This window comes from Chenopodium album, chromosome 10 (genome assembly GCF_948465745.1).
Source record: "Chenopodium album chromosome 10, dcCheAlbu1.1, whole genome shotgun sequence".
Lineage (NCBI taxonomy): Eukaryota > Viridiplantae > Streptophyta > Magnoliopsida > Caryophyllales > Amaranthaceae > Chenopodium > Chenopodium album.
This window is the reverse complement of record NC_137843.1, coordinates 60,745,797-60,772,051: the sequence shown is the minus strand read 5'-3', so window position 1 is coordinate 60,772,051 and position 26,255 is coordinate 60,745,797. Positions and strand designations below refer to the sequence as shown.

The window sequence follows — 26,255 nt, the reverse complement described above, 5'->3', positions numbered from 1 at the left end:
TTTTATACCAAAATCATTATATTATTATGAAATAGGCTAGTCGGACACTTATGGGTTTTGTGTCCAAGTAACATGGCTAGCCTAAGCCTACACAAGTCTATAAATCTTAGAAATAGTCGTAGTGATAAACAAAAACCTCATTAATTTAGCTTCATTCTTGGAATTAGGATCAAATTTTAAGCGTTCATATCAATTGGCATTCATGAAAACCATAATCTTTTAATAACTGATAAGAAACCAATCCTTCCATTCTTTTTTTTCCCTTCATATTTTTTTTGGCCTTTTATTTGTCCAAATATGAATAACAAAAAAGAAAAGAGGGAATATTATATTAAGAATATACGAGTAGTTTTTTAATTTTTTATCTTTATAATATACATATATTAAGGAAGATAAAGAGTTGATATACTATGTTTTCTCTAGGGGAAAGTAAAGCAGTCTAAGCTGTACAAACTACCATACGATTCTTGCTTATGCTCACTCAATCATTCAATTGACATTTGAGCTGTATTATCATTTTCTTTATCCGAAAAGTTAGTTGTAAAACCATGCTTCATTTCATTGAAGGCGCCGGCATAATCTGTTTATATAAACTTTACTGGTGCTAATTAGATAAGACTTAATGAAATCAATAGTTTTTTTTAGTTAAACCTTAAATCCCATAATTATCTAATACTTGTATGGTTAAAGAAACAAGCTATATTCGTGAACTTTCGACTGCTGATAATAAAAGTCTAATATATAATCAGTGGAATTAAGTTAATTATTTAGAGTCGTCTTAATCAGTCTTAATCATGCTTTACTTTGCGTTAATTGAGATCATCAAGATAATGATTATTCTTAATGTACTTCTGTAAGTAATTAATTATGTAATGTATGGAAATTAAACCAAATCCTGTACTTGATATATGTATTTTGGTAGGAAGCATAGATAAAATATTTTAGCTGAAAACAGGACAATACATCACAGAATCTTGATTTACAACTTGTGGGAGTAAAAGTCTATTTTAATTTTAGTAATATAGTAATAGTATGTTATCCAATCAGCATGTAAATAGATTTCTGGTGATGGAATCAGCCCCACCTATCATTTTAATAGAAATTGAAGCTTGAGTTTTCTTGAACCATTACAAATTGTATCCTAAATAGTCACAAATACTACTTTAAAAAGTGCGGAAAAAGTTGTCACTTTTCTTAATATTCTATATATTGGTTCATAATTATGGTTCCTATATGCCCTCATATTCTAGTCATGGGAAAGGAAGGGGTCTTCGGGGATAGAAATAACACAACTTATACAGTAATTTTTAAAAAGCTATGCTATGTTTTATTTCGGACGGAGAGTATATTTTGTAATTTAGTTTGTTTTGGTACTAAAGTAGTTTCAATAATCAAGGAGGTAATGCCTTGATTAGCTCATGTAACAAAACATTATTGCTTTAAATCTCTGATCTGGCTATACTATCATATGCTTTATATAGTTTGCCTTGATCAAAATGTAATGTGGTTTACTTGCATTTTTTATTTCAATATTATTATGTACATATTTATTAATTTTGGTAATACAAACATTATGATATATTCCAGTCAATTTGAAGTCATAACCAACTCCCTATTTTATTATGTGATGTAATACCTTGTTTGGCTTAGCCATCTTAATTTCAGATTGTAGTTTTTTTGTCAGTATATGACATCATTGAGATTTCTGTTCTGTTATGACGGACAAACAAGATTAATATTTTTTGATTGAATATGAAGGAAAGATTTTCATATCTTCAAGATGTAAACCAATTTTCTTATTTTTAATTTTCTGACTCTACTTGTAGAATTGAACTAAGAGCTCACTGCTGTTGATATCCTTCATATAGGAAGAAACAGGAACTCTTGACAATTCGAGTTTGTTCCTTTTATGTCAAGTAAAAATATTTATGGAGTACTCCGAATAAGTTTAGGAAAGGGTAATAAAATGAAGCCGAAGAGAAGGAAAAAAAAAATTAAATTGGTTCTTGGAAAAATATAAGATACTCAAACTCAGCTAGTAATAGCCAACAAGACTACATCTTTAGGTGTTAGACTCGGCTATTTCATGAAAAATATGCAAATTTGTAGTCCATTATGTATAATTTCCATATCCATGATTGAGGCTGTGTGACCGACAAGGGTATTTGAGGTGATATGAAGAGTTTGAGCAAACTAGTAGAAGTTGACCAGATTATGCAGCTATGCAGTGGACAGGCTGATCTAATTTTTTAAGTGCATATATTGCAGATTATAGCAGGTTTAATATCAGAATAATGTATGATAATACAAATCATGCTCTTATTAATAATTCTATAAACAATTATATGTAAAATTAGGTTGTCAGCAAGTTTCCATTAGTAAAATAATGTGCAGTTGTCATCCTGCAAATAAAGTTTAGGCCTGTCATTCAGCAAGTTTGTTTTAAAAACCCAAAGGGTGTCATTTGTATGGGCCTTTTATGTAATCATTGTCGGCTTCCTATGATTAATTTAGACCAGATTAATTGATTCTTGTTAATTATCAACAATAATTATATATTTATTATTGCATCAAGTCTTTGTTCTATTCATTAATTACAATCATAACAAGGGAGATAATCTTTGAATAATTGTTGAACTACAAATCATGTATTTCTTTACCTACATACTATGTTTCTCGAGTTAAAAATCTATATAATCCGATGAAATTTCATGATCACCCCCCTTGTTTAGTCACTTTCTTTTTTGCATCATTCCGGACTCGTTTTTTTCACCATAAGTACCCTTGTTAGACCTTTCAGATTTCGACATGAGTAAGATGGCCGAGTTTGACAGTTAAATAGGTATCCTTGTGACCATCTTTGATAATGATACATGAGTAACATAAGCTGAGACTATGTCGTCTCTGATCTAATAGAATTTGTGTAAGAATTTGATTCCTTTATACATAATAACATAGTAATCAAAATGCTGCATTGACATAATCTTGAAAACTACCTCAAAGTATGCAACTAAAATACTGTTATGATTCTTCAATAGTTAAGTTGCTAATTAGAATCTTAATTCTTAAATGAGAAAAACATATATTTCTGCAGCCTAATTTCTCATTATTTATAATGTTTTTCTAGTTAAGTTTGGAAATGTGTAAGGAATCTTAAGCAAAGACTAAGTTTTTGGTGGTCCAAAGGCTAATGAAAAATTACTCTGCTGTAAAACTACCCTATTAAAAATAGGTATCCAAAAAAATGATTTTTTCAATGGCTTTTAACAAACTAGAGACAAGTAGCATTTGTTTGGTTGTATACTAATTTAATAGTATGAAATTGTATAAACATGATTCTTTTTGCTAAATGACAACTAAAGATACAATAATCTCATTGTCTCTTTTCCTTTCTTTTATAATAGAGAATTGTTGGCTGTAAGTCAGCTTTAATTTGCTTCATATTCCAACCCAAGAGTTGGCTGTCTTCTACTTTCCTCATCATTCACCCCTGTTTACGTTCTTTCTTATTCGCGAATATGGGGTTAAAGCCTTCAGAAAAGCTAACAAAGAAGCACAAGAAAGGTTTATGGTCACCTGAAGAAGATCAAAGGCTTAAAGACTACATTCTTCAGCATGGCATTGGTTGCTGGAGTTCTGTGCCCCTCAATGCTGGTAAGTTTTGCAGTTTATTATAGAGTCATTGAAATGATTGAACTTCATAGAACTTGTTTAAGGGTCATTGCTCTTGTAAAACTGAGAATTATTCATATGGTTGTTCTTTGAATCTGTCTAAGCTCTCAATTTAATGAAAATTGTCCTGTTTTTGGTCCAAAAAAGTGTACTCTCCTAGGAAACACTGATTTATATTATGGAATGAAGTGAAATGCAAAATCCGATTAACATACTTCAGAATTGATTGGATGATTTGAAGCAGAATACTCTCATATGAAACACTTGTGTAATAGATTATTTTTATAGCCTTACAACTTTTTTGAGAATATTAATCAAATTATTTATTTTTGTATACCTTACAACCTTTTAGCAACTTCAGTGTATTTAGGATATCTGATTTATAACAAGGTGCATGTATCTGACATGGTGGCTAAAGTTCTCTTTCAAAAGTTTATTATCATGAATTTAATGATAATTTTACTACTTATGTAAAGTGAGCCATGTGAGGAAGTTATACTGATCACTAGCTGTTCTAATATAGGGCTGCAAAGGAATGGAAAGAGCTGCAGATTAAGATGGATTAATTACTTGAGACCGGGACTAAAACGAGGCATGTTTAGCACTCAAGAAGAAGGAATGATTCTGACCCTTCACCAAACCTTAGGGAACAAGTAAATTCAGAGCTCATCTCAATTTCATCTTTGAAAAGATGCTTAATCATTTTCAAGTAGAATAAAGTTATGATGTATTATTCAATTGTGTTAGTCTAACTTTTGATCATTTCAACTGCTCAAAAGAGTTAATTAAGGATGTAAGCGGGATTAAAATATTGAATTCGATTTATTAGGATGTAATCTTTCATTGGTTCCCTAGGATATGTCCTTATCATATGGAAAATATCTAAGAATATCCGAAAAAGACATTTTTGTAATTCTGTTTGAAGTGTTGTAGCAAGAATTACTGTGAATATGTCATGGTTGCACCAACAACCTTGTCTTTGGTAGAATTTCATAAAGAAAGGGTCTATTTGGTAGAATTTCATAACTATATTTGCCTGTATTATATCCACTATTACGTTTTGAGTGTAACTTTTTCTATGTAATTGAGCAGATGGTCTCAAATAGCAAAGCACTTGCCTGGAAGGACTGACAATGAGATAAAGAATTACTGGCACTCTTACTTGAAGAAAAGAGCAGGGGACTCTGCTGATACTGAAGCTAATATTGCGAAACATAAATTCGCAATCTCTAACACAGAAGAAAATGGTTCTTGTATGAATCAAACAAACAAAGCTTCAAGGGGTGAACTTGAACTTCTTGATAGTGGAGAACAAGTACAAGGACACGAAAACATCTTACCTAGACTTGTTTTCGCTGACTGGCTTCCAAATGACTACACTGTAGGGCAAAATGGGCTAAGTTATCAGCAACCAACTTCTGTAAAGAATGGTTTTGGTTTCACAGCAGAGAAACAGCAGGGTGAATTTATCCATGGTTTCGGGTTTAATGAAGTTGCTTCAACGTCGAGCAGTGACATGTACAGCCAGGATGTAGGAGATGTTATGCAGAAGGGGATGCTGGATTTTCCATTTAAGTTTCAAGAACAAAGTGCATTAGGAAGTAATTTCATGGATTATTCTGCTGGAGATGGCTCTCATAGTGGGTTTTACATGTCTAATAGTGGGATTTTCTCTTAGTTCACCAATGAAGAGATGAGCAAAATATCATTTTTCTGTACAAAGGAATACTGTCTAGGAATTTTACCTGTTTCTCTTTTATGTACAGGAATATCAAGATGTCTAGTATATTACTATATATATTAAGTATATTTCAAAGTTAAAAAGTCTGAATTATGTAACTTAATTAATTTTCTTTAATTAGATTACAGGCCTTTTAAGAGTTCTATGGACCTAATGTTCAACACAACCTTAATTTCTTGTTCACCCTCTAAAAAACTTAATAAATCTGCAAGTAAGAATGAAGTTATCATTTTGATTGTATAAATCTCAATCGATCAGCACTTGGTCTCATGTTAGGTCCTATTCACTTCACCTTATATTTGCTGAACTGAAATTATTTTTACTGAACTAAAATTATTTTTATGGAGCTTAAATTATTTTTACTGAATTGAAATTAGTTTTGCTGAATTGAAATTATTTTTACTGATTCTTTTTTATATTTCTTCATTAAAGTTATTGATTTTTACTGAATGTTTTTATTTTAAGGTGAAATGAACAAAAACATGGATATGCGCCTATGCAAAAGAAGTGAACTTAATTGATCAAAGAAAGAAAATGTATTAATGATCATTAATGTAAATAATTCCAACAATAATATGATCAGGACAAAGTACTATAGTATATATGTATCTCATCAACTTTGGCGTGCATTGCTTTATGATTAGAAGTCAATGATTAAAATGGCAAAGATAAGATAATTAAAGAAGAAATGTACTAATACCTTATTAATTGAGCAGGTAAAGTTGTTCCAAATATTAAACCAATCAATATTAATCATCTTTAGCAAGATGAAGGTCTCTTCTTTGGTTGGTCCGTATATTCTCACACAAGCCAGCAAATTCTGGTGGATAAAGTGGCTGCTTTTCTATATTTTAAGGATGATTAACCCTCCAAATGATTTGCTCAGTGTTTGATTAGATGGCAGTGACCCATGCTAACAAGCAAGCCATTTAGTTTAAAGACTTTAAACTATTACCCGAGTTGCACCGATATTATTTGTTGCGACCGACTGATCTTGAGGTGAGTTGTTATATTGTTCGTTTTATTCAATCTCATTCGCTCTCTTTCTCTTTTATAGAATCTTTTTTTTTTTTTTTTCTCAATCTCATTCGCTCATATAGATCCAAACTTAGCTCCCAACCTAGTTTTTCCTCTCTCAAATCCTTTCTTTCACTTGCAATATTACTTATTGTTCTCGTTATAATCATTAATGACTAAAGTTGTTACAATTAAGTTGAATACAACTCATTTTAGCCATGTGGTTGATAAAAGGAGGATACAAAAACCAAAACAAACTATTAGGACATGAGAAACATTTGTGTAAGACCGTCTTGTCATTATAAGATCACTTTTGTGAACCGACATAAAATATATTATAACTCTTAAAAGTCTTAATACATTCTCATCACTCCATAGCTATGCAGTTTTCATTTAACCCAAAGATCAAAATAAAAGCAAGCCATATGTATAAATATAATATACAAACACATATTATACACTCTCTTAAATATAAAATTATAATCTAAAGCCCCTTAAATATACATTAAATTATTTCCCACAAAATAATTATTTGGAATTTCACTTCCATATAAAAAATCACTCAGCACATTCTCTGAATTCTGATCTCCAATTTTGAACTGTGAATCAAACACAACATTTTCTGCTTCATTATACGAGTACAATTCATCATTGCTACATGATCCTTCGTTGTACGTAAATCTTTGCGTACGACCATCCTCCAAATCCAAATTACATGCAACATGACCAATATCCTTGGAATAATTATTGTAGCTAGGAAATTGATTAACTTGGACGTTATAATGTCCAATATTATTGTTTAAAGTACTATCCAAGTTAAACCATTCAGCAAAGAATATTCTTGGTAAGGCACTTTGATTGATGTTGCTAGTTAGTTGAGTAACATTATTCATTGTAGATCCTTGATCGGAACTTGAAGTCGTGGCGTTCGAGTTTACGGGTGACTCTTGAAGGGTTGAGCTAGCTAATTGGGTTTTTGATATAGGTTCATTTTTTTCTCTTCTTGGTACCTTCTTCTTGAGATATGAGTGCCAAAAATTCTTGATCTCATTATCAGTCCTCCCAGGCAAATGTTGTGCTATTTGAGACCATCTGTTAACAAAAAAAAAGAATTGTTATACAAAATATGTAACACGTTAAAGGTCTAAATCGTCACGTTACGTACTCTTCCTATAAAAAGTTTAAAGTTGATGATTAGGGGTGTCCGTTCGGTTTTCGGTTTGGATTAAGGCCATATCCAATCCGATCCGAAATATAATTCGGTTTTTCATTTTTCAATCCGATCCGATCCGAATTACTTTTTCAATCCAATCCGATCCAATCCGAATTAAAATTCGGTTATATGGATCCGATCCGAAAATCCGAATTAAAATACGTTAATTATCTTCTTTAATAAATATACTAATACGGAAATATAAATGCAATTATAAAAATAATATTTTGTCCAATACAATTCTAAAAATAATCTGATTAACATAAATTGTAGTACAACTAAAAGGAAACATCATTTCCATTACAATAATTACTAAGCTACATGCACTAAATATCAATAACGTTAGCATATAAGCAGCAACTTTCAGCTATATAAGGCTTAAGGCAGTAGTAGCAACTATCAGCAAATTTAGAGAAGCCATTGGGCTAAATGTTTAAAGCCTAATTGTAAAACACAACAATCCGTAAAATATTTGCTTAATTCAAAATTTCGGTGTTCGGTTTAGTTTGGATTCGATTAGGGTCAATCCAATCCAATCCGAAAATCCGAATTTTCAAAAAATCTCAATCCGATCCGATCCGATTTAAAGTTCGGATCCGATCCGAATTGATAATTCGGTTTGGATTGGATTGGATTTCGGTTTTAATCCGAATTATGGACACCCCTATTGATGATTATAGCGTTATACAGTTATAGGAACAAGTTTTTTCAAAAAAAAAAAAAGCGGTAGGTACACCTTGGTTGATTAGCTTAGACGAAAATAATGAGAACAAAGTTAATTCATTTCATGCATATTTAAAGAAAACGTACATACCTTTAAATGAAAATATTCACGCTATTAGACATAATTTTCCTAGACAATGTTTTGCTATTTCCTGGCTAAGATTACTATATATTGCTTGATGATTATTTTGTATAACATAAAAGTATAGTTCTAATTAAGTTAAAGTTTAGATTAGATGAGTGACAACCTAATTAATGTTGTGCCTAATGTAATTAATCATTAGATTATTCCATTATATATATAGTGGTAGTTTTTGTCTGCATGTTTAACAATGGATTGATGCCAAGAGTAACTTAAGCTAGGAGGAGATTGCCAAGATGAAGCAACTTTAATGATAGAATTGACAATTTACTGGTAAAACTATGCCCGATATAGAAGTATCCAATGAGACTCACGTACTAGCTTAGCTCTTTTCTTACCCAAAAACCAAATTACTTACGGATTAAAAAGAGGGCGAAAGAGAAGTGATGCGATTTAGGCTATTTTCTCTTCACATGATCATAAAATACTTTATTTTTATAAAGACTTGATGTGGACTGGTTTGGTCTGATCGATTTCACCAAAATTTTATTGCATTTGTACAATACTTTGATATAACAAAAAAAATATTATTAATTAAATGCACGGGGTCTTGCTATATTATTAGGATTTTATTTTATTTTTTTCAAATGCAAGCCAGGAGTGATTGATTAATATAAAGTCACATCTTATAATGTGTAAAAAGAAAATTAAAAAAGTACGGAATAGGTGTTTTTACAATTTTTTCACATTTTTTAAAAAATAACTTTCACAACTTTTTTTTTTTTTTTTAATTTCTAAACTAAGGAAATGAATACGAATAGGTGGTAAATATATACACTATCTTTAATCACACCATACAACTATACAAGTCACTCCTTTGCAAAGTTGACGACTTCTTTTACACATTTTTGAGGTGATTAACCCTATATTGTATAAGTTTTTGCTTTAGATAATCATCCTATCAAAATTAATCAAATAAATCGCAATTGAATAATTAAAACTTACTTATTTCCAAAAGCAAAATGAAGGGCTAGAATAGTTTCCTCTTCTTGGGGGCTCAAAGTACCTCTCTTAAGCCCTGGTCTTAAGTAATTAATCCATCTTAATCTGCAACTCTTTCCATTTCTTTGCAGTCCTGAAAAATTAATTGGCTAGTAAATATCTAAATTATAGGGGCCAATGTAAGAGCACAGTGATTAATCCGTACATATTAAACAAATCTAAAGACAAAGAATGATGAGGTGATTATTCTCAATAGAAAGTCAACTTAAAAAGCAATTGGACTACTTAATTTTCTACTTTTATTAAAATTATAGATGTCTTTGTCACTAGCTTTTGCTTGCACTTTTTAAATTCTTGTTGTTTTTGACTCAAGCTCCTATCATGCATACTAATTCTACATACAATGTCCTATTTTGGCCAAAGCAAATATTTCTTTAATTGTCCTTTTTTATGCCCTTAATATAAAGACCATTTCCAAGATTCATTTACAAAATAACATACCGAGTAAAACATAACTTTTTGCTTCAAACATTTTTTGTACGAATCATCAAAGGTATTCATTAATTATGTGTTCATATCGGATCTAAATAGGTTTTTCATAATCTCTACATGCTCCGATATGATCCTAGCCTTTCATAATTAAGACTATATATGGCCAAATATCTTTGTATAAAGTGGTAGTTTACTCTATGAACGAAGTATTACGCATTTACTTGGGTTGTTTTTATTCTCTTGCTAGCTTCCATCATACTAAAACGTAGTATTATAAAAAAATCAACCACATATAACACGAAGAAATAATGTATCACATATACTTTTGGTAAATGTTAGTTACATATTATAAATTATAACTACTTCATATAAACTGATACAGTGTAAGTTTTTTTTTTTTTTTTTTTTTTTTTTTTTTTTTTTTTTTTTTTGGGGGGGGGGGGGGGGGGGGGGACATTCAAAAAGTATTACCCTATATTTCATGCATGATGTAAACCCTAAAACTCTTACTACGAGTAGTACTTTCATATGATTGGGATGCTTACAGCTTATTGTAAACAATCTATCGATGGACAAAGCTAGCTAGATGTTCTTAAGTAATACAGAGTAATTTAATTAAATTTGTATAAGGCTATGATTAAAGCTCTCGTATTTCTCAAAGAATAGAAATGTTTAAACATGCATGCTCTCATGTTCACAAAAAAAAAAAAAGAAAAAAAAAAAAACATTACTCATAATGTAGCTTTGATTCGGCTTCTTCTTGATCATCTTCTTCTTCTTTTTTTTCAATGATCAAGAAATTAACTACTTTAATTTATTAAACACCAAAATACTTTTAATGATTCAAAGACTTAATAAAGCAAAGCTAGAACTACCCTTTAACTAGCCTTTTATGAACACTTAATTATATTATGCTTAGCTTATAATTTTATTCACATGATTAAGATGCCCTTATTAGTTGGTAATCAATAAGTATATATGAACAAATTAAATTCCAATGCATGCATTTAAGCTTGAACATTTTTGATGAATTTATTTATAGTGCTAAGAAAAAAATTGATATTTAGAAACTACCTATAATTGATATGTTGCTCCTTATATATACTTTTATTTATCATCAACATTTCAACAAAGTATTAGTCTATTAGAGATCCAGGCCATGTTAATTATCTTTTTTTTTTTTTTCTCAATTTATAATCAAGAATATACAATAACACATTTTGACACTTGACAAGCTCAATAATCAAAGCTCAAATAAGGTGAAGGCCATTTATTTCATACAGAAAATGGAGAACAGAAAATCTATAAAAAAAAACAAATAATAATAATTAAATAAATAAAATAAAATAAAAATCATACCATCTAAATTATAATTTTATAATAGTACGTACGATACATTAGTTGTGAATTATAATAACAATAATAGTATTTAGCTAAAAGTCAAATAATATTTCATTTACCGACAATTATATATATTTTTAAAAATAAATGAAAAGAAAAAGGGTTACCAGCATTAATGGGAACATTGCTCCAACATCCATGGCCATGATGAAGAATGTAGTTTCTCAGCCTATCATCTTCTTCAGGTGACCATAAACCTTTCCTATGCTTTATTTTTGGTTTTGTTTTATTCAATGATTTGTAACCCATTATATTTTTAGTAAGGTGCCTAATTAATTAAATAACCCTAATATTTATAATAGAAACAATAATTTACTCCAAATTTGAAGAAAATTAAAAGAGTAATGAAATTTATTTTAGGAAACTTAGATTAAGTGAGAGCTTTATTATTAAGATGATCAAAGTGTTTAAGAGGACAATAAGAGAAGGAAGAGAAATAAAGATGATGTTATGTTGTGTATGTGTGAGCAATGTATTGACCTTACTTTCCTATTTAAAGCTTAAATTAGTTGTCATGTTTCTTTTTTTAATTCAATTTTTATTTTGCCTTATTAGTACTTTACTTCAATAAAATATATACTATACATAAAAAGACAATGATAAAGACTTGTCAATATTTTCTACTATACCATTTCTAGAGACAAATTAGTGCATAAGTAGTGTGTTCACTCAACTATTTCAAAAAGTTTTGTGCAATTTATAAATTAAATGTGGTGACCTATATATTGATGGATGACTTTTTAAGTATATTCTTTACAATGGGTGACATATAAAGAATTACTTTTTTTTTTTTTTTTTTTTTTTTATTTAGAGATCGATGACATTAGTTACATGGTTAAGGGCAACTTGATTGTTATAATGTACGTTCATAAATACCATGTTAAAAGTATATAAAGCAGCCTATATACGTGTGAAGTATATGTAAAAGAAAAGAAATCATGCTTAAGATATATTACACCCTATACGTAATTTATGATTAATGATGAAAGGAGTTATTTCCAAGCTTAAAGTTTGTATTTGTCTTTCCTCAGCTCAGTACTCATCTTGATCTAATGTAGAGCAACTTACACATAGTTACATATTCATTTCAATATTTTACCATATGATGGTGCAATGTTAAAATTCAAGTAAATGAGTTGTAGTGGTATCAAACTCTCAATGTAACGCATATAAATAAATATATGATGTGATTCGTGCATGCAAATTATTTAGAATACTACTCCGTACTTCTTAGATGAAGTAGCTTTTAATTAATTAACTAATAGGGTTGTTGTAGACTTTGATTTTTCCCTTATTAATAACTATATACATGATGGTGGTTAAGATCTAAAAATGAGATTTAGTCATGGTGGTTCTTGGATTGCCACACAAAAACAAGCCTATCATAATAATTTATTAAATTATTATCATATATGCATTTTGATTTGAATTTTAGCACAAAAAAAAAATGAACTTTGAATCTTACAAAACTAATCATACATGTTTGATGATTGTAAAGAATCTTCTGCCACCAATAAGTAGATTACAATTTCACTGAAAATGTCCATGAAGTTGAATGGTTAAATGCTGAGTTTGTGCAAGTAGTAATAAAAAATAAATATTCTTAATAACTAACAAGTTTGAAGTTTATAATATTTCGGCCCTGTTCTTTTGAGTTTCTGGGTAAAGCAGAGCAGAGCAGAATAACTTAAAAGAACAAGGCTGAAGGAGATAGAGAGAATTTATTAAGAATAGGACATGTTTCCTCCTTTTTTTTTTTTTTTTTTTTACATGCATCACTTTTGTAATAGTAGATTAGACAATTTTTGGAGTATAGAGTGACGGAGAGAGTAAAGAAAGTCTATACGACAGGGGTTGAGGGAGATAGAGAGAATTTGTTAAGTACAAGGAAAAATAATGCATCTAAATTAAAAGTGTTATTTATAAAAAGTAATGCATCTAATAAAAAATAAAGAAAATATTTACTTTATTTAATTTGTTGAGTTAGTAGTGCAAGTTGTGTCATAAAATATAGTATAAATTAAAATAAATAAATTAAAATTTTTTAAACTAACAATTAAGGTTGAAGTTTAATATGATTGCTCTCTTTGTTGAGTTTGTGCAAGTAGAAACGTAGTAAAATGTTTATATATTTATTTATTTTTTTAAAAAGAAACTTTTCATAATAACTAACAAGGTTGGACTTTAATAAGCGTAGGTAGTTAACGTATGAATTGTTAAGTTGTTAACTCAATAGAATAAAGACAGTTCATTAAATTTGCTCACTTTGTTTTCTTGTTTATGTTAGGTAAATTTTATAAGGATTAAGCGTTTACCTGTAACTGGTAAACGCAAGTTTTATAAATGTACTCTAGTTCCTGCTCGGTTAATTGGTTGATAAGACGTTTACTTTGCTTCTTGCTCATTGTTTTTTCATAAATTAGACTTTTTTTATTTGCCAAGTAAAGTTGTACGTATGTATTTATTTTAACCAGCATATTTATTGCGAAAGGTGCACATACCACTTTGCAAGTCAGTACAAAGATATACATCAATTGGTGTTTTTTTTTATTTTTTTATTTTTTTATTTTTTTTGACAAGATAAATTGGTGTAATTAATTCTCGATTATTCTCAATATATATTCTTTCACTTCATATATTTATGTAACATAGCTATATTCATAGAAATATTATAAAACATTTTTATTAGCTTATCTTATACTCTTATATAATTATAGAGGAGTCGATTTTCTAACTTTAAATCACTTTTTTTGAAACAAAAGTTAGCTAATTAAGTAGCTTAGTATTGTTAGAAAAACACATTCTTCAAACAAAGTTAATAATAATTAGAAAAAAACACATCGTAACAAATCAACAAAAGCAAGATGAAAAATATACTAGTATATATTTATCGAAACAACATTGTTATTTCGTCGTGCCATTTTGTTGAACCGTACCATTTGGAATACCGAATACATCTTGATGAGTATTTGACTGATTGATGTTACTGTTAATGCAACAGTAATCTGTTATACTTTGTGCACATAAAATAATATTCCGTACATAATTGTCGGCAAATAAAAATTTCTTATAATTAAGAAGATAATTTATAAATTGATTGAATTAATTTTTTTTAGTTCTACAAGCCACTGTAGTGTTTTTGACGGGTACAACAAGCCACTACTTTATACAAAAATCCTGGTTTTTCAATTTGGCATTTACTTATATAATATTACAAATAATTACTCCGTATTTTTTTTTCATTTTTTAATTTTGAAAGGACAAATAATTATTGTTATAAGTATTGATAATTTGATACTATACCTTGCTTCTTTTTGCTTGTGACACTAATTGTATTTGGTTACTTATATATATACTCTATATAAGAAAAATATATTATTACGAGAGATCTTGATGATGAATTCGGTGTGGAGTCTATTTTCAATTTCTCATAAAAATGTTTTATTATTTTTGCAAAATTTTCACGTGCAGTTAAGTATTTTGTATATTAATGTTTAGAGATGTGATTTGACAATCTTAACCAGACAACAAATGTAAAGTAAGAATGTAATAATAAAGAAACAGTACAAATGACGACTAATCTTGACAAATAATGAGTGCAATCCATCTTAACATGGTTACAAATTATAATTTTATGTAGTACTCCGTATGTGTTTAGAATATGTCGCTCCGAGTAACTAGTACCTTAGCTTTGCATAGTAGCTCATATCAGTTCTATGCTTGTCACTGACTAATAAATATGCTTAGAAATTAAACTTCATTAAGTAAAGCCTAGCAATGATACAAGAAGATTGTTAAAAAAAGTGAAGATCTAATTAGATCTTCAGAAGGTTCGGTATGTAATAATATATATATGTATCATGTGTGAATTATACTATCTTTTAACACCTTTTCATTAATTATTACCAAATTAATCAAAGCTTTTCGTTTGGTGGGAAAATATTAACTCATTTGTTCGTTTGTTATCAATAACTTTCATGAAGAATCAGCTAAGTTATTTTTGTTCTCTATACAAAGCTATTAATTAAAATTAATAATTCAACCTTCAATGATCAATGACTCAATTATATGAGTTTTAATGGTATAGATGCTTTCCTCTAACCATTCACAATTAAGGTTCCCTCTAGGTTTTCTCCTTGGGAGGGTTTTTTTTTATTACCTCTAGGATTTTTTCCCTGGGAGGGTTTTCCTAGCCTCCATTGCTAGGTTTTTTCAATTTCTTTGAAGATTTTCCTTCTGTCTTCTCCCTTTTCTCTCCATCTCTACCATCTCTTTTCCTCTCGGTCTCAGTTGTGAATCTTTGTAGGGACTTCCACTGGTATTTTTACCGGTGGTAAGCCCCAAAAACCTTTCAATTGCTTTTAATAAATAGATCTTATCCTTGTGATGATGATTTTTCTCTTGAGTTTATTTTCTTTTTGTGTTTATTTTGTGAAAATTGAAGATCTAGGGTTTCATAATCTCTACAAGAATCCGGAGGACGACGTGAGTATTTTCACTCAGACGACTACGCATCAGTGGATTTCAAGCCGAATTAGTGCGAACTCACAGATTGTATGGTTTCAGATGAAGTTTTTTATTAAGGTGATTGTTAATCAAATCAACGATATAGTTAGTTTTAAGGTGTGTACTTATGTTGGAATTCTTGATTTTTTAGGAATTATATTTAAGTGTCGTTTGGCTATATTTTATTAGTGAAATCCCTTTTTTTCTTGTAAAAAAAAAAAAAACATTCACAATTAAGGAAATTAACTTAAAATATATTCTTAGTGAGCTTTGAATGATGACATACTATATATGTTCACATGAAATGTGTCATTAGTTTTGTCTAAGTGTTAATTATTCTTCTACCAAATTATTTTTTAATGTACCATTTAGATCCGAGTTTCACGCTTCACAATCTATAACTAATACTAAAGTAGCAACCGCTGCTGTCATCTTTTTTTGAAAGTTGTACACGTGGCGTTATCTCATGAAAATATTTCCCGCTCAAATGCTTTTTTTTTTTTTTAAACAAAATGCTAATTAATTTTAAATAGGTAATAACTATTATTTTGGTAATTAATTTAAAATATGTACCTATTATTTTGGTAATTTATATTGATATTAGGTTGTTGGAGTCTTTATAGGAGTTGTTAGCATAGTTAAGGTGAATTATGAACTCAAAAAAATATGAAAACAAAATTTACAAAAATCCAAAGATAAATTATTGTTAAACCCGTGCATCAGCACGGATGCTAACCTAGTATACTTAGTATAACTTTACCTACGAATATCTTCAATTATCCACTAGTAAAACAAAAAAAAACCTAAAATAAAACAAAAAAAAAAATATATTTTAAAATTATATATCAAAATAAGTTGATCTTGTAAGATTTTACATGATTAATGTTCTTCCTTATGTGTAAAATCACAAATTATAGTCAAAGAATACTATGTGAATTGATGAATAATGTATACGCTATACGTAGCTGAATAATGCAAGCAAATATGCAATGTAAAATAGAGCAACGGTGGAAATATCTTTAGAAAATTAATATCAACAATGATGAGACAACTTGAAATAATAACCAATGAGAAAAATTGGAGAAATTCTTTAATAGTTGTACATACGTATCTCATTCCATGCATGCATTTGTATTATACCGTCGTATCTACATATCATATTCATATACGTATACCAGACTTTATATATATTTATTTGGTGAGATACTGATCCAAAAAGATCCGACAAAAATATTGTGACCAAATATCGTATTAAACTACTACTAACACCCATTAATTTAGATATATTGACCAATAGCAAGACTTGGAAAATGTGTACTTGTATATTGGTAATGTATTATATACTGTACTTGAATACTTGATCATAAAGACAATGGTACGTATGAAATTGTTAATTTTCAAGTACCTGTTTTTTTTCATTGGCGGCTCGAACTTTGGGACCCATTAATTAAAATGACCTAAGAGGCTAACAACCCATGTATAACTAAAAAACGTGTGATGACATACCATAGGATGCTAACAACCGATGTATAACTAAAAACGTGTTTTTATTTTAAGTAGATAACAAATAGTTGAGAGTGTGAGATTGGTAGTAAGAATGTAAGATAGCTCAAGTAATTTGAACCCCCTTTTCAATTATAGGGGATTTAAAATCGATTTCATTACTCAACATTATGGCTCTCCAAACATCAAAAGAAACATAAAAAAAAATATGTTTAGATATGCAGATTGAAGTTTATTAGACGGAAAGTTTAGGTTCAAGTCTTTTTTAATCAATTCAAATGTGGTCGAATTATTCCTTAGTTGAATCCAATTTTTACCACTTACCAAAAAATCCTAAATACAATTGTTTAGAGAAAGGAAAAAAATGTTGTTGTTGAGAACTTGAGATGTGGGAACTTAGAGAAGGAGGCATAAAGTCAAGTCAATAATGTTTTTAAAATTATGGGAAAATAATGATATGTACAAATCTTGAAATAACTAACTATAAACTATTAAGTTAAAACTTGAGATGCACACATACTATTTATTTTGAAATCCTTATTTATGGATACACACTTGGGCTTAAAATTGTCAATATACTATTTATTTTGGAATCCTTATTTTTGGATACACACTTGGGTTTAGAATTGTCAATATTACAAATCCACAACCATTAGATGTCTTAAATTTTCAATTGGTACATATTGTAAAATACAACAAATCTTACACGTCTACAACATCATAATTTAAAATGACTATGTATATATGCTTTTAAACCTTAGATTAACTTTGAAGAACAAAAGAGTGTTTTTACCAAATCACAAATAATATTACTACTATCAACCACATGTAATTGATTTGCACTATTTTTTATTTGTGGGTAATCAACTAATCAAACCTAAAATCAATAAAGATATTACTTTGGGCGGTTGGAACATGGAAACCAAGTCATGATCAAGGAGGCCCAAGCAGATTAGTGACCTGAATAATGATCACAATACAATGTTCTCGACAAATTGACCCATTTAGACTTAAGAGGAAAGGAAGTATATCTTGATTCTTAAACCAATTAAGAAAAATAGTGTATGTTCTTTATAACAAATAATGTGCCACATAATGAAATTTCTTTGTATTGCATAAACAGTCTTATTGTTATTCTTTATCTACTTTGAAGTTAACTCACTGCATAAGATAAAGAGAAATTATCTTGGTTCATTCAAATTTTTTGTCATTAGGGAAAGCACTCCTCTGTTTCAAGACTTTACAACAGCTTTTCCACTTATTGAGATAGCACATATATATTCATGCAATTGGAGAATGTCTGCAACGTTGTGTCACGAGCACAAGACAACATAATCTGCCATGATCAAAGACGCCCACAGCAGAAGAACGACCACAACACTAATTGAAATGCCAATTGGTGTCCATTTCAACGCGATAATCTGTTGCACATGATGAATTGTAAGCTTACTTTTGTATCATTTCTAATCTTCAAAATCGTAACGGTGATCAAGTTGAGCCCGGCCCTATTTTGGGCGGGCTTTGGTCAACTTTTTTCCTGCCTGAAATTGGGTCGGGCCCGGCCTGCCTGATTTTTTTTTTAAAAATTGGGCGGGCTTGGAAAATCTATTTTATGCAATTTTAATTGTTTGTTTTTGCCCCGATCTGAAGTTTGGCCCGTCCAGTTTGGACACACATTTTCCAGCCCGAAGTATGGCCTGACCCGACCCGATAACTGGACATATTTTTTAAACCTTGGCCCGGCATGAATCCGCCCCGCCCTGCCCATTGATCAGCTCTACAAAATCGTTCTTTCTAATTTAATATTGTGTACCTCAAGACGCCGAGAACCCCATATTGGTGAAACAATTTGAGGAGCAGCCATCACAACTCTTTCCATATAATCTAGTAATTTAACAGCAATGAAAACAATTTAGTTTAGCTTTTCACAAAATTCATTGAAAATATGAGCTAAATAATTGGAGAAAGAGCATTTTTAATTTACCTAATTGCTTTCTATTTTCTATAACTGCAGACATGGTTTCTATTGATATACTCAACTCTTGTCCGCGATTAGCGTTCAACTTCTTTAGATTAGCTTGTGTTCTTGTGTCAACATATTGTTTCCTAATGTTGATCATCACACTGTCTACATATAATCACACAAGTTAAAAAAATAAAAAAAAATTCATAGGATTTCGCGCTATAAACATCTTCAAGATAATCAAATTAACAAACAAAAGAGGAAAACAATATTAACGATACGAGTAAGAAATGCTTACCAAACTTGACAAAACTATATGGTCTAGTAATTTGATCCATAAGTTGATCGCTTTGAAATTTCTCTAACTCTTGTCTCAAATCCTCAAGGTAATGAAAGGCTAGTGTTCTTGGATATGAAGAATCACACAATGTGATGAAGCAAACACCACAAGCTACCAAACAACTTATAATGATCATTAGAAAAACCATGTTAGCAATACAAATTTACGTAAATTAAATCAAAACTTAGAGGGGCACTCGCTAGGGATATTATACTTGAAAGAATGTTGATGATCGAGGCGAATAGTCATCTTTGGATTAGGTGCTAAAGAACCTCTTGAGATTTCTTTGAGAATGAATTCAGCTTGTTGCTTGTAGTATGGTATGTTGTTGTAATCTTCATTAGCATACCTTAGACCTTGTGACATTGGCATGCCATCTCTAATTCTTCCAATTATTGTTAGCTTAACCATTTAATTTTGTTTTGTGATTATGCTTTAATTAAAGATTGCTTTAATTTTGAGATTACAAACTAAAGATAATTAGAGCGTACTAGGGGAAAATGGAATGAAGAAGGGTCTTTATAAAGGTAAGATAACTTGGAGATCAAGTAATTCCTTATGAATTAATACTATGCTATGCCAATTTTATTTTTTTTTCAAGCTAAGAAGATGATTAAATTATAACAATATACTTGTCCTTGATTCAATATTGTGTTTTTAGCCTTTGCCTTGCGTGTATGAAGTTTGCCTCACTTTTATGCTTTTAGCATTTCTTTTACTTAATAACTTAATTTGTCCAAATGTTACATTATGAAGGTGGTGATTTTATTCCTTTTTATGAACATTGTCCTTTTTTAACTCACAGTGATAATGAGTGAATCCACTCACTTTTCAAAAAGCAACAACTTGATGTTTGAGCTTTCTTGAGCATGAAGAAAAAAAAGAGAAAGATGAATGATACTCCATAATTCTTTTCATCTAAATTTAGTTATCCTAGTCTAATTTTATCAATATAATGAATGTTTTAAAATAATGATAATTTGGTATTATTATACTTTGATTGATTTATAAATTTGTGAAAAATGTATGTGAAAATAACAAATACTTAACTTACTCCGTTACTCCACATCATTTTCTAGATACAGAAATAAAGATAGATGCAATATCTACAATTTTTTTGGAGTATATATATTTTTAAAAGTATGTTAAAAATATAGAATACATTGGGATTTCTTTCTTAAGAAAGCTAATTGGACAAAAATTTAAATTTACAAAGGTTTGAAAATTCAACTTTACTATTCATGCATTGAAGATACATCTAGAGTCCTAGGCATAGTAGAGTAGCACAATTAATTTCTTACAATTATTAATAATGTGTCACATTGGAGTAAATCATACGAAGTAGAAAAAACTACTACGGAGTACTTTTATACAAAATAAATGCTATATTTAACTTTTGCATTATTCACCTAATAATCACTTTAATCAATTTTTGTTATTTCTATTTAATATAAAGCATAACTATATTGTTACTTATTACAATCGTCTTGATATATTATTTTAAAATATCAATTTGTTTTATAATTTAAATATTGATAATTAACTATATATTAGTAGCCAAAGTTTCCCTTTTGAAATATTTGAATTTTGTTAATTTTATGTTACTAATTGTCGACTAAGTAGTGGAATAGATAAGGAAAAAATAACTCCGTAATAGGGCTAAATATAGTAAATGGGAAAATAAAGAAATGATTTTTTATAACATTCATCGTCACAAGACATACGAAGTACCTATACCAAGATATGAAGCATACCAAAAGGATAAATCAAAAATAAAATTGAGGTAAACAAAAGGATCGGAGATAGAGAGAGTAATATGTTCCTTTTTTTTTAGGTAGAGTATTATGTTCTATACATCCTCGATACTTCTTAATTATGATTAGTATACGAAAGATTAGTATAAGTGCAACATGCACTACCTAAGCAAAATATGATAAAGAGGTAGTACATATCTAATTAATAGGGTTAATGTCTTTTAAGTCTTTCATTCTCTAGAATTCTTTTACAACAATATAAAAACAAGGGGGATAGAGAGAATGATCGAGCTGAGGTAGTTCATATCTAATAAATAAAGCTGAAAATAGTCCTGAAAAAATCACGTAAGTCTAGATAATTTCATACTTTCAGGACAGTCACTAAATTCATACATGCAGAAAAATTCAGATAATTATTTTGTCATATTATTTATAGTAATTATTAAATCTCACCTAAAACAAAATCTTACTACTCGAACAAGACTACAAGTAACTGAAGTTAGTCCACAAAAACTCTGACACACGCTCTCTTTGTCAAACACAAAAGACTAAGACTTAAAAAGACATTAATTCCTTTGTTCGCCTATTTAATATGTAAGTGGTCTACTATATTATTTCAAAAAAAAAAAAAAAAAAAAAAAAAAAAAAAAAGTGGTCTACTATATATTTTTGGAATTTTTCTCATAATAAAAAATAGAAGAAAGTACATGTTCTTAAATTTAACAAATTAATGCGAGCGATAATTTTAAATGCAATTTAAGCATCCCTGCAAGATTACATAATTTAGGTGTACCTAGCTCGGATGTCCTTAGTACTGTTCTCCATTTATACAAGTATAGGATATTTAATTACGAGTATTTAGCGTATAAAAAAAGCATGAATTATATTGAGTGGTTGGCGTTGATGAAATTTGATTTCAAAATTTATAACGAATCAATGAAACTATAAAAGCTTAAAAGGGTCTGATTTGACAGTTTGGGGCACTCCAGGCCATATTATTAACATCATCAATATCTTTTTTTTTTTTTTTTTTTTTTTTTTTTTTTTCTTTTTTTAAGAAAAAAGTTAAATAGGATTGAACTGAAAATAAGTCAGAAGAATTGAGTCATAGTGAAATTTCGAATTCTAATTTCATGTATATATGTTTATGTTATGCAAATTCAATAAAATAACTTGATGAACCATAAATGTTCTCAACACCTCTTGTAAATATATACATCGTCTGTCATTCGTAATAGATTGGTGATTAACTAAGAATATACTCTATATCACAGTTACATACTTACATGTACATAGAGGCGGGGGGAGAGGGTACAACAGGGGACAACTCCCCCCCCCCCCCCCCCCCCCTTTTTTTTTTAAAAAAAAAAAAATATTATTTTTATTTAGAAGAAAAAAAAAGAGAAAGAAAAACATAATAAATGTGATTGACAAAGATAAGAAGTGTAAAATTGAGTTTCGTTGTTTAAATCCTTTTTTTTTTGTTAATTATTTAAAACTCAATTTTGAATTGTTTGAATTCCGTAATTATAATTGTTAAAACCAATTTTTTAACTGGTTAATTGTTTAAATTCCAATGTTAGGGTTGTTAACTTGTTAAAGATGTTAAATTTTTTAATAATTTTGATTGTAGGATATGACAATTGAACTATTATTAATTTATAGTTTTCCTTGTGAAAAAAAATAAAAATAAAATTATAGTTTTCAATTCGGTTAGGACATGTCAAATGATTCACCTAATTCAAACAAGCCTAACCCAAAAAAACAACCAATCATCAACAAATCGACAATTCATGTGTTACAAGAATGAGAAATACAAATTTTAAATGAGAAAGATGTGTTCCTTCAAGTTTTCAATGAGATTGCTTTCAAATTACGATCTAATATGGTTATTGAACTATTATTGAGCAGTTAAACTTTCTATGGGTTCAAGGTTTTTGGATTTTTTTTTTTTTTTTTTTGGTCAAACTATACGATGTTTATTTGTCGTCCTCCAATTATAAATTCCTGATTCCGCGCCACTGCACGAGTGCACGCACATAATAAGTTTATAATAAATAAACTCTCACGATTGAATGATTTTGTCTATATGATTTTTCATTACTCATAAACAACCGACATATTAATTTACCAAATTTTCCAATTTAAAAAACAAGAAAAAGAAAAAAAGAAAATTACTTAATATAGTTGCAAATGGTAATTAAATGACATACACTATGTATGTCAGTATGTACTAATGTTCAGAAACCTGGATGTTGCACTTAAAACTTAAGACATTCGGATTCATCATCATCCTCCCTCGAAAAGTCTTATCACTCATTGATGTAATTATGTAAATTTTTTTATTTTTTTATTTTTTTTTTTTTTTTTTTTGTTCTTTATTTTTTTTTATAGTGTATAGTTTACTCAACCTTTTTAATGCTATAAATAAGAGGTTCCTTTTTTTTTTGTAAACTCATCAACAAATGTACCCCTTTGAAAAACATTATTATGGCAATTATAAAAAAAATCACAAAAAACTCATCTACAATAAGCTGTAAAAAATATAAGAAAAAGAAGAAATATAATGAAAATATGTTCAATAATAAAAGGTGTTGGTCTCCTGAAGAAGATCAAAAGCTTATTGATTTTATTCGCAACAACAATGGTCGTCCTTGTGACTGGGACTCTCTCCCTAAGCTTGCAGGTTAGTATTTTTTCGATAGAAAAACAATATTTCCACCATCTGTAAAGGTTATTCTTGATTTAATGGCGATTGTCTTACAAAAATAGTCAAAATAAGAACATCATTTACAGATGGTGGAAATGTAATTTCTATCGAACTGTTGGATGAAATTTTTTCATATAATCCTTGGATTTTTCTATTCCATTGTTTGATTGAGCTATTCTATTAAAAAACATGTCTTATTCAACGTGAAATAATAGTAACAACATTCTTCAAAAAAGAAAAAAAATTAGTAACAGCATTCTTCAAAAAGGAAAAAAAAAATTAATAACAATTTTAATTTTGATTAATTTTTTCTCCTAATTTGGTGACAATAAATTCATCAACAATTATTTAACACTTTCATTATTGGTAAGAGCATTATAAAAATTAAAAAGTGCATTATATTTTAAAGTAAGATGATCGTCTTGGAAAAAATTATGCACCAGCCGGGAATTGAACCCGGGTCTGTACCGTGGCAGGGTACTATTCTACCACTAGACCACTGGTGCTTCTTGTTACTAACAGCTCAGTAATAGTAATTTGTACGACTATAAAATTAGTTTCATAACTATACTACAGTTGTTTTAAGTTTTCTTATTTGGATAAAGGTGAGATTAAATAGATTTTCATTCATGTAATATTATATGATATGCGTTATATTTAAGTGTAACATTGTTTATATGTATAGGCATAGATCGATGTGGAAAGAGTTGTCGTCTTCGATGGGCAAACTATCTTAATCCTGAGATAAAACGAGAACCTTTCTCCGACTACGAAAACAAGGTTCTTATACAACTTCATGGTCTTCTTGGCAATAGGTATCTTATCGTTGTTCAAATGTCATATACTATCTCCATTTCATATTAAATGCAACTTCATGCCCAAGTTTGAATATTTGAAGCAACAACAGATTTTTAACAGAAGTCAAAGACTTTGACCTTAGGCCTAATAGGGCTAAGTTAGCCCGGTTAGGCTTTGTTAGCCCGATCAAGCGCGCAACATATTTTATAATGGATTATTGTTTGATCGCCCGATAGCCCGATCAGACAAGCATAGCCCAATTGGGCGCGCATCTAGCAGGACTTTTATAAGTTAAATTTGCCCAATCGGGCGCGCAAATCTAATTGCACTCAATCAGTGTATTTCGGATGAGCTTAACCTGATCAGGCGAGTGTGCAACCTGTAGGTTCCTACAAATAATTAAGGAAGCTATGAAAATCCTGGAAGCATATTAATTAAACCCATAGAAATCATAATGGGCGTTAAAATTGCTTTAACAACAGTGTAAACACGCCCCTAATTCTTCATTCCCATAGTTATTTTCTAACACTCACAACTTCGATTTGCAAGGAAACAAGATACATTTAGGCTATCAACTCCTAGGTTGTTTAAACAGTGTTTAAGAGAATTAATTAGTATTCATGCCATATTTGCAGGTGGGCTGCAATAGCAGCAAAACTGCCAGGAAGAACAGACAATGATGTAAAGAATCATTGGAACACCCACTTTAAGAAATACACAACCACCAACATGTTCCCAACAACTACACATATAACCAGGCACATGGCACAATGGGAGAGTATCAGAGTGGAGACCGAGGCTCGGTTAACATACGAGTCCCTCTGCTTCCCCTTAGGATACCCTACATACAACTCTGATTCCTTCCTCTCTCTGTGGAACTCTGAAGTCGGAGAGTCCTTTCGGAAGATTGAGACCTGTTCAGGTATGACAGGCCAAGTTTGGCAGCCTGTAAGCGTGAAGAAAGAGCAGCAGCAGGGGACGTACTCAGGGTCTGATGATTTAGGTGATTCTTCTTCAGATACAGCAATGAACATGTTGCTGGATTCTCCAGTAAGTGATTAGAACTGATTAGTGCCTGCACTGAACTTTTACTAATAGGCATGAATCGCATGATATACGATCTTGCCAAATTTTGTCAGGGATTTTAAAGTTAGTAGCTAGGATTAGAGATAGACAGTGATCTGATCTTTGTGTAGTAGAACTTCATTCAGTGCTGGTTAACTTGAAAGTTAACATAAGATCATTTTGTATATGTAGATCGCGCTTCTTAAGCAGTTAGTGTGTAATGCCTATCCAAGAGCCGTAAATCCTTACTGATATCACATATTAGATGTTCAA

At 29.8% G+C, this 26,255-nt stretch overlaps 3 protein-coding genes, 1 non-coding gene and 1 pseudogene across 5 annotated transcripts; 2 read left to right on the top strand and 3 right to left on the bottom strand.

The window, feature by feature from the left end:
- The first annotated feature begins 3,386 nt into the window (after positions 1-3,386).
- On the top strand, positions 3,387-5,350 carry LOC145565638 (transcription factor LAF1 pseudogene; annotated as a pseudogene). The gene is made up of 3 exons (XR_014095068.1): positions 3,387-3,654; positions 4,196-4,325; positions 4,765-5,350. The product of XR_014095068.1 is annotated as a transcription factor LAF1 pseudogene (transcript).
- Positions 5,351-6,924: 1,574 nt separating this feature from the next.
- Positions 6,925-11,592, bottom strand: LOC145564432 (uncharacterized). The gene is made up of 3 exons (XM_081624736.1): positions 11,451-11,592; positions 9,454-9,583; positions 6,925-7,522 (listed from the first exon to the last, which is right to left on the bottom strand). The coding sequence occupies exons 1-3, from the start codon at positions 11,590-11,592 to the stop codon at positions 6,925-6,927; spliced, it is 870 nt and encodes a 289-aa protein (XP_081480862.1).
- A 6,863-nt stretch (positions 11,593-18,455) lies between these two features.
- Positions 18,456-20,130, bottom strand: LOC145564431 (25.3 kDa vesicle transport protein SEC22-1-like). Its single transcript, XM_081624735.1, has 5 exons — positions 19,870-20,130; positions 19,614-19,777; positions 19,337-19,480; positions 19,166-19,236; positions 18,456-18,773 (listed from the first exon to the last, which is right to left on the bottom strand). Exons 1-5 carry the CDS (start codon positions 20,064-20,066, stop codon positions 18,666-18,668), a joined length of 684 nt encoding a protein of 227 aa, XP_081480861.1. The 5' UTR covers positions 20,067-20,130; the 3' UTR covers positions 18,456-18,665.
- A 3,214-nt stretch (positions 20,131-23,344) lies between these two features.
- Positions 23,345-26,234, top strand: LOC145565637 (transcription factor MYB17-like). Its single transcript, XM_081625574.1, has 4 exons — positions 23,345-24,095; positions 24,805-24,934; positions 25,553-25,967; positions 26,175-26,234. Exons 1-4 carry the CDS (start codon positions 23,900-23,902, stop codon positions 26,232-26,234), a joined length of 801 nt encoding a protein of 266 aa, XP_081481700.1. The 5' UTR covers positions 23,345-23,899.
- TRNAG-GCC (transfer RNA glycine (anticodon GCC)) lies at positions 24,555-24,625 on the bottom strand. The gene has a single exon. It is a non-coding gene; the product is annotated as a tRNA-Gly (tRNA).
- Positions 26,235-26,255: the final 21 nt, after the last annotated feature.